The following is a 9,402-nucleotide window of genomic DNA, read 5'->3' on the forward strand; positions in this document are numbered from 1 at the left end:
CCCTACCACCCATCGTCTTGTTGTGCCGTTCCGGCTTTCATATAGGGTGCTGCTACTCGCTAACAGCACTTGCCCCAACAGTCTGTGTCGGGCTATACGGGGATCTTTGTCTTTTGTTTTGCGCATTTACCGCCAACCTGGTCATGAGCAACGTGCTGATTTGCTGCTCCATTGAAATGGAATTTACTCCCTTGCTTGGGGGGGGGGGTAAAGATAACCCCACATGATTGGGCCTTTCCAGTTCCCTGTTGGAGGCTGTCCATAAATGACGTCACGCACCTGGGGTGGGGGGGGGGGTCAGACATTTGTGACGATGTGTAACGAGGGGGGGGGGAGTTTGAGAAATGTGACGTCACATCAAAATGTGCAACTTTAAATAAATATAGACAACACGTTCTACTTATATTCTTGGTTCTTTCGGTAAAGTCACGTTGAAGGAAACAATAAAATAATAAAAATATGTAAAAACAATACAATTCTCACGACGTTTTTATATATATTTTATTATTTTCCTTCAACGTGACTTTACCGAAAGAGCCAAGAATATGAATCACTGCAGTCACGAAAGCTTTAAATCAAAACGTTCTACTTAATTGAATAGACTTTTTAATAAATGTTTTCTCCTACAACATCAGAGTGCAGCGCCACATTAAATACGCACTACAGATGGCAATAGTTTAAAGCGATTTGAACGATGTTTTATATTTTTTATTGGGGGGGGCAGAGCTTTGTGACGTCATATTTAATGGGGGGGGGGGTCTGACTTTTTTGTTACGCCGTGTGGACGATGGGGGGGGGGGGGGGGGTGTGGGTCAAAAATCGTCCAAAAAGCGTGACGTCATTTATGAACGGCCCCTTGACAAACACCGATGGCACAATCGGGATATAAAATTTGGGGATTAAAAAAAAAACCCCATTACGAGCGCCGATTGCAACACGGAGTATAATGGGGAAGGGAAATAAAATATGAATTTGCCCTTCACCGGTCTAGCGATTTTGTTCCCGCCTCTTCGTTGTTGCTGGACATGAATTTATTAATTTATCGGCGTTCACACGTGCGGTCGATCGCCAGGTCGCGCCTTGGTGGGAAAAAGTGTGGGTACTCGGTGGCGCGGGGGAGCAATTGCAGTGCTGCGCCTTTACCTCCGCACGTTTCTGAACATCCTACATGAGCCCCCGCGCCTCTCCCCACAATGCTAATGCTGCTGCCTCCCCTTGCTCCGCCGCCTGAACCTATCGCGCAACTCATTAGCGGCGCACCGGCCGCTATTATCGACTGTTACCCGATGTGAACCCATTAACCCGAGGGAGCCTACCCCGAGCCTGTTCCCCACCCCCAGAACAGCACGTGACGAATGGGGCTGGCTGTCCGTGTGCGTTTCGCGGGGCAACGGCAGCGTGTTGGTTAGCTCGGTGCGCTGCCCAACCCCCGGCGCTACCGGAGTTTGATTCCCGATCACGGCCACCAACACCGGTAACGATGACCTGAACTGGTTCGCGAGCCTTCCCCCCCCCCCCCCCCCCCCCCCCCCCCCCCACTTGGTTCGCCTTGGCCTGGTGCGATGCGTAAACATCGCCGCTTGGGAGTCAAAGCTGGGGCCCGGGATCGGTGCCGGTCGCGTGCCATGCCGGCCTTCGTAGGCGCTACTCGCGATGAGCACTATGTCCCGAAAGTGACCGTGTTTCTGTCTCTGTGCCCGGCCACCACCACCCCCACCACCACCCCCGACCCTTGCGGTCCGCCCCCCCCCCCCCCCCCCCCCTCCAGCGCGTCGCGATGGCCGCCGAGTGCCCCGCGCCGTCTCCGCCGCCGAGCGTTCCGTTCCCGCGCCTCGAGCCACTGCTGCAGAAGTTCGTGAAGGTGGCCATCCCCACCGACGCACAGCGCCTCGACAAGCACCGGCTCAACGTGGAGAGGGTGCCCCGCCGACCCCCGACCCCGCGCTCAATCACAACCCACAACTTTAACAAGAACCCTTTGGCCTCTTGACCGCGAAGACCTCTTGACCGTGACCTTTGCCCGCGTGCCGCGTGCAGCTGTGCCGGCAGTGCGAGTGGGACCGGCTTCACCAGGAGCAGGTGAACGCTCGGCGCACGGTGCAGGTGAGAACTCCTCGCCGTTGTCGTCGGCCACGATCTATCCACCGCTGGTGGAAAGGGGCCTCCACAATACCTGGTGTTTGGTCTCCTCTTCCACGCCGACCAGACGTGTTGGAAGAGGTTTGCGTGCCCATACTTTTAACACGTCGGCTTTTTCGCGACCAATATTATTTATAATAAAACGTTTTTTTGGGTGAGATCGCGTTGTTTATAAATGTGGCATAGCCCTCCATCGCCCGACACGGCCCAATCGGCAAAAAAGTGTCACGTTGACAAAAGACAAAATAGTTCACTACTTTAGCCCACCGGTGTGTTGAAGAGTGAATCCACTGATGTAGTGAACTATTTTGTCTTTTTTTACCGATTGGCCATGTCGGGTGGTGGAGGGTTACGACACATTTATAAATAACGCGCTCTAACCCAAAAATCTTTATTTATGGACCCATACCCCACCGCACGTGATCACAGACTGCGGTTGCACAAATTTATGAAGCTGGGGGGCGGGGGGGGTGGGGATTTAAGAAACCCGCACCATTGTTTCAATTGGCCTTGCCGGGAGATTGATTTGAAACGGAAGCCCCTGGATTGCAAGTCCAGTGCGCTGAACCTTAACCCCCCCCACTGTGGCAGCTCCCTAATCGGGATAAACTTTGTGGGGCGGGGGGGGGGGGCGGGGGGAGATGAAAGAACGTAAATGGAGAAATTGACGAGAGCGGGAAAATCCCAACCGTCTCTGTGTGCGCGGCATGGCGCAGCAACTGCTGATGAACGTGCGGGAGGTGGAGAAGCTGCGGGGAGCTGGTGGTGCCGGGCGACGGGCTGGTGTTCGAGCGGACGGTGCGGCCCGCGCGGCGCGAGGCCGGGCTCACCGTCACCCTCCTGCTGGCGCTGGGGGGCGGAGGGGCCCCCAGGTGAGTGCCGCTCGGAGTCCTGCCCGGTTTACACGGCGCTTCCCGGCCCACGGTGTGCTTGGCGGGAGAGTGTTTTGCTGCGGGTCGGATAGCGCGAGAAACGGGGGAGGCGTGCCTCCGCCTCTGTTCCCCGCGTGCCGCTCGGACGCGAGGTGACGGGCGAGGCTCGTCGGCATCGTCGGGCGCGTCGGGCTGGGTGTGTGGCGCGTCAGGGGTTTTCCCGCCTTCGGGGGGAGGCATGATTGTGGGGGGGGGGGCGGCCACGTGATCGACCGCGTGCGGAGTGGACGATCGATCATCGCGGCGGACGACGGCTCCGTCGTGACTCCGCAGGTTCCCGCGGAGCGGGGAGCGGCGCCGAGGGGGGACAGCAGCTGCCGTCGGCGGGGAGACCGCATGTTCACCAGCTGCCCGTCGCCGGGCGAGTTTGCCGGCTACGCGGAGCGGCGTCGCTTCTCCTCCTCGGCCGCCGCGGAGGAGCTGGGACCGCAGAGCCTCCCCGTTGAGTGTGCGTGAGCGGGGGACGCCTGTGCCCGTCCACGACCCTTTCTCACTGCGTTCGTCCGCACCGCACTGGGCCAAGCCGGGTCCGGCATGGCTCGGGAAGAAGCGCCATGGTTGTGTTTGCACCGCAGAAAGCCGAGCTTGTGCTGCCCGCCACTGCCGCACGCGGAAAACGATGTCGATAGGCGGCGCTGGCCTTTAACCCCCGGATGATGCCAGTGGACAAAGAGCAGTCTCTGTGTTACTGTCAGGATCATTATTCATTTATTATTGCTCTGCTTGTTTATCCAGAAAAGCCTCGGTCTCCCATACGGTTTTTTTGCAGTCGAGGGCAATGTTGCTGTTGTGCGATTGAGTAATTTTTTTAGGCAACACCAGTTATAGTCTTGGTTCTTTCGGTAAAGTCACGTAAATAGAAGACAAAATAGAAAAAATACAAATATAAAATAACATTCAAATAAAAAATATTTTTTTTTTATAATTAAAGCAAACAAACCCACAATAAAAATAGTAAAATTAAAAAAATATAACATTTTAAAATGAAAATTTAAAATAAATAGAAAATAATTATTTTCAATTTATATTCTTGGTTCATTCGGTAAAGTAACGTAGAAGGGAAACAATAAAATAATAAAAATATAAAACAATAAAATTATCACGACGTTTCGACTGCAACACAAGCAATCATCATCAGGTGTGAAAACCACAGCAAGAACATTTTTTAAAAGTGGCGTTTTTTTAACATTAGCACCACGGAGAGCGATTTGACAGTTTGTTCAGATGGACGAGTCCATCTATGTTCGGAAAAGAGGAGGGGGGAGATGAAAATAATGGATGCAGTCTGAAAGCCACCGTAAGCGTGAACAATCAATTAAGACCCGAAATGGTTTATCAAATCCTTCCAATGATTGCTAAGCCAGAATCCATCTTCTCGGTTGAAATTGTCTGTGTTTGTATATGTGGATAGCCTCATGAACGAATCTCTCATGGTAGCCAGATGGCTTGCAGATAACCTCTGTCTTGGAGAAGTCAATGTCATGTGAGCCTACTGAATTATAACAGTGATCTGCCACGGCCGAGGTTTTGGTCCTACCGTGTTTTAGGTCTGCTTTGTGTTCACGGATGCGGTCCGAGACATGTCGTTTGGTTTCTCCAATGTAACTACTACCAAAGAGGCAACTTCGTTTGTAGACGCCAGGGTACTGTATGTCCGGAATCACATCTTTTACAGACGGAACCAGATCACGGATTTTATGTAATGTGTTGAATCGGACCTGGATCTTGTGTTTATTCAAGATTGTGGAGATCTTTTTTGTGATCCCAGCAATGTAGGGTAAAGTGATGGTTTTGAATGGCTCAAGAGGGTCCTTCATGGTTGGAGTGATAGCTTTGCGGATTGTGTAGTCGGAGTAACCATTAGCCTTAAGAGCTTGGTGTACGTGCTTGAGTTCACTGGCTGTGTGTTCCTGATCGGATATGCATGGTGTAGAGTCTTGATGAGGGAATTCTTCTGGGATGGATGGTGGTGGGAATCCGGTTTCAGGTAAGCATCCGTATGGGTAGCTTTCCTGTAGACAGTGGCTCATTGAACCGTCAGGTCTCTTTTTATTAGGACATCCAACAAAGGTAGCTTGCCATCTTTTTCGACTTCCATGGTAAATCTTATGGCTGGGTGTATGGAATTCATGTGGTCGAGGAATTGGTCTAGAGCAGGCCGGCCATGTGGCCAGATGATAAAAGTGTCATCCACGTACCTCTTCCATAAAGTTGGGCGCAGAGTGGCAGTCTGGATGGCGTCAGTCTCAAATTTCTCCATGAAAATGTTCACTACAACCGGAGATAGCGGGGAGCCCATTGGGGTGCCCTCAGTTTGTTTGTAGAAAGTTCCATTCCAAGTGAAGTATGTATTGGTTAAGCAGTGTCTCACCAGGGAGGGTACCTCAGTGTTTAGTCCTTGATGAACCAAGTCTTCAATGATTGCGATGTCAGGTACAGGGACTTTGGTGAATAAGGAAACTACATCAAAACTGACAAGCAGGTCGTCTGGGGACAGGGAAATACCCTTGATTGTCGATACCAGGTGAGTAGAATTTTGTACCGCAGAGGTGGTTTTTCCAGTGAAAGGCCGCAGGATTTCAGACAGAAAACGAGCCAGTTTGTAGGTGGGGAAGTTGATAGTAGAGACTATGGGACGAAGGGGTGTATCTACTTTGTATTTTTTTGGTAAGCCGTATAATCTTGGTGGCCTGGCAGCAGAAGGTTTCAACGAGAACTGATTGTCTTCTTGGTTCTTTCGGTAAAGTCACGTAGAATGAGGATAAAATAAAAAATTCTCACGACGTTTCGGAGGCAACACAAGCTTCCGTCTTCAGGTGGGACAGTCACAGCAAGATCGCTGAGAATTTTTATTATTATTTTATCCCCATTCTACGTGACTTTACTGAAAGAACCAAGAAGATGAATCCTTGCAGTCACGAAAGCTTTAAATCGACAACTGTTTGGTTTGATTAATTAATGCGCTTGAATCAGAAGTTGGTTTGTATGACGAGGCTGTTGGTTTTCCTTCTCCGTGACTTTACCGAAAGAACCAAGAATATGACTTCCTGCAGTCACGAAAGCTTTAAATCAATTTATTTTTAATTCGATTTAACTTTTTACATTTTTATTGTGGGTTTTTAGCTTTTATGATTTTCAATGTAATTTTTGTATTTCATTTGAAAGATTTTTTTTGTTTTCTATTTACGTGACTTTACCGAAAGAAGCAAGAATATTAATTTCCTGCAGTCACGAAAGTTTGAAGTCAAAACACCAGAAGGACATGAACTCCACGTATTAATGCACCCGAGTAGGGAATCGAACCCAGGTCCTCTTTACTGTGTCAACACTGCGCCTCCCTGCTGACCTCGAGTCTCGACCTGTTCAAGAAGAGTTGTGCACGTTTACAAAATCGCAATGCTAATTGCAAGTTGTCTTTTAGTTAAAGAGAACCCAATGTCGAAGTTCGAGGCGGGGCCAAGGGAGGAGGGCGACGCCCCGAGGCCGCCCCTGCCGGAGAGGCCACAGGGCCACGCTGCGTCCGAGTCTTGGACCACTCTGCGGCTGGTGAGGAACCCTTCCACGTGACTCGCAGCAAGAGGCTCGCTGAACTCGCTCAACTTACCCGCTCGGTGACAAAACGGCACCCGCCCACTCGCTCGCTTAACCACCACACTGCAGGGTACAACGCTCACTCGCACACCCACCCACTCGCTCGCTTAACCACCACACTGCAGGTTACAACGCTCACTCGCACACCCACCCACTCGCTCGCTTAACCACCACATTGCAGGGTACAACGCTCACTCGCACACCCACTCGCACACCCACTCGCTCACTTAACCACCACACTGCAGGTTACAACGCTCACTCGCACACCCACCCACTCGCTCGCTTAACCACCACACTGCAGGTTACAACGTTCACTCGCACACCCACCCACCCGCTCGCACACCCACTCGCTCGCTTAACCACCACACTGCAGGTTACAACGCTCACTCGCACACCCACCCACCCGCTCACACACCCACTCGCTCGCTTAACCACCACACTGCAGGTTACAACGCTCACTCGCACACCCACCCACCCGCTCGCACACCCACTCGCTCGCTTAACCACCACACTGCAGGTTACAACGCTCACTCGCACACCCACCCACTCGCACACCCACACGCTCGCTCGCTTAACCACCACACTGCAGGTTACAATGCTCACTCGCACACCCACCCACTCGCACACCCACTCGCACACCCACTCACTCGCTCGCTTAACCACCACACTGCAGGTCACCTCCCTTTCTCTTTCCACCCCTTGCCCTCACACTGCTCCACTCTACAAATTCCCTCCCATCATCGTCGTCTTTCCCCCAAGCTCTCAATAAAAAAAAAAAACCCTCGCTCAATTCAAGGAACCCGTTAATCTCATCTTCTTTTACAACTCCAGTGCTGTTTGTTGCTGGCCGCTTCTGCTTTTGGGCCTCCTGTGCTCCGCAACCGTGGAGACGATCACACGCTGTCTGATCGGTGCTCATGTGTGTGTGTGTTTTGGGGATTCATCTTTGGCAGGATTTGGAGGAGCTCTTGGAGCTGCTTCACGACAAGCAAGTCCGTTTGCCATCGGTGAGTTTACACACAAAGATAAAGATCCCCCGTATAGCCTTAACAAACTGTTGGGGCAAGTGCTGTTAGCCAGCACCTCTGAAGACCGCACCATTGAATATTCCCAGCAAAGGAGCGCCTGTACTGGCATGCCTGAAGGGATGGCCACACATGAGCTCTTCTTATGAGTTTGTGGTCTAGACAAGGCCTCATGAGAATGTTGTACGTGCAGTGTGTGGTGCTGGTTGTGGCATGGCACGCATGGCATGTGGATGGGGAGTCCTGGATCCCAGCTGTCTGAGCAGCACAGCTGTGCGTGGTGTGCTATTTATACTGTCACCCATCCTCTCAACTCAACCACCCATCCACCGAATTCACTATCTCGCACCCACCCAGCCACTCTAATCTATGGGACTTGTAACCGTTTGAATAGCTTCAGTCCATCGTCTTACTACATTTGATCGATCCCCCCCCACCCCTGCACCCCCCCCCCCAACCCGTGTTCCTCCCACGCCCCCTTCACCCACCCCTGCCCCCAACACCCAGGGAATCCTGAGGAGAAGAGCAGGAGGTGGTGGTGGCACAGAGGGAACGGGCCGGCCCGGGCGGAGCGGCGAGGGCGACAGCGTGCGGGACCTGGCCATGGTGCGTCGCCACTCCGTGGCACCGTTTTAAGGGGGGGGGGGGTGTGTAAATTTATCGGGTTCCTCATGGGGTGGGGTGCGTGGGTGTCTGAGCCTCCGCGGGTGTCCGCTCGAGTACACGGTTTCTCCTGAGAGTTGCGGGGCTCCGCTGGGTAAATTGGGCATCCGTAGTGCCGATGGCATCACCGCCGCGGCGGCGGCTAGCGGGAGCTGACGTTGGTTCTCCCGCGACGCAGGTGGCGGCGTGGCCCATGGCCGGGGCTCTCATCGGCGGCGTCGTGGCCGGGCCCCTCGGCTTCCTCACCGGACTCAAAGTGGCCGCCATCGCGGCCGCCATCAGCGGAAGCCTCATCGGCTTCACGGGCGGAACGATCATCCAGAAGTGGAAGGAAAGGCGGCGCGAAAGGAGGCAGGAGCGGGAGAAGCGGGACTAGTGATGCTCCCACGTGGCCGCCCCGTGGGGGGGGCTGTACGTCAGCCCCCCCCGACACTCCTTTTTTTTGGCAGTGCTGGTCCTGGAGAAGTTTTTTTTTCTTAATGTCGAGGTTGACTGACGTGACCCGGGTGGGCTTGGGGCTGCCGAGGGCTCCTCCGGCGTTGCGTCAGGAGCCTGTGGTCTCGGCCTGGCCACCCGGGGACTGCACCAAAACCATCGCTCTCTCTCTTTGACCCCTGCACTTAGTTTGGCTCCATTCCACCTCCTGTGATTCCTGAGAAATAAAACAACGGTGTGACCGTCGTCCAACAACTGGCGATGTTCCCTGTGCCAGGCGAGGTAGCCGGCCATGCCCCCTGCGGTGCGCTAGGCACACGGGGCAAATTATGTTTTCCTAGGAGGCTAGGGTTTGTTTTGCTGCTTGGGGGGGGGGGGCGTGCACTTTGTGGAGGTCTGAAGGGAGATGCGAAGTAAAGCGATGGGAGTTGCGGAGGTGTTTGGGGCACGCGCTGTTATGAATGTTAAGTTATTGATGTTGTTGTTGATGGTCTCGGCCCAGTCACCAATGACTGCACAAAAGTAACGGTTTTTTTTTTTTGCACATTGGGCTCGTGACGAGCACGTGATGTTGCTGTGGAGATTACGAGTTACAAAATAAACGAGCAAAGGCGTCA

The 9,402-nt window shown here is 53.0% G+C and overlaps 1 protein-coding gene across 1 annotated transcript; it reads left to right on the forward strand.

Moving 5' to 3' along the window:
* Window positions 1-2,100: 2,100 nt before the first annotated feature.
* On the forward strand, window positions 2,101-9,402 carry LOC116954730 (syntaxin-17). Its single transcript, XM_076052491.1, has 7 exons — window positions 2,101-2,220; window positions 2,856-3,007; window positions 3,342-3,519; window positions 6,493-6,617; window positions 7,616-7,669; window positions 8,195-8,293; window positions 8,529-9,402. Exons 3-7 carry the CDS (start codon window positions 3,408-3,410, stop codon window positions 8,724-8,726), a joined length of 588 nt encoding a protein of 195 aa, XP_075908606.1. The 5' UTR covers window positions 2,101-2,220; window positions 2,856-3,007; window positions 3,342-3,407; the 3' UTR covers window positions 8,727-9,402.

This window comes from Petromyzon marinus, chromosome 56 (assembly GCF_048934315.1).
Source record: "Petromyzon marinus isolate PM22_M1 ecotype Great Lakes invasive population chromosome 56, UKy_Petmar_22M1.pri1.0, whole genome shotgun sequence".
NCBI classification, from domain to species: domain Eukaryota; kingdom Metazoa; phylum Chordata; class Hyperoartia; order Petromyzontiformes; family Petromyzontidae; genus Petromyzon; species Petromyzon marinus.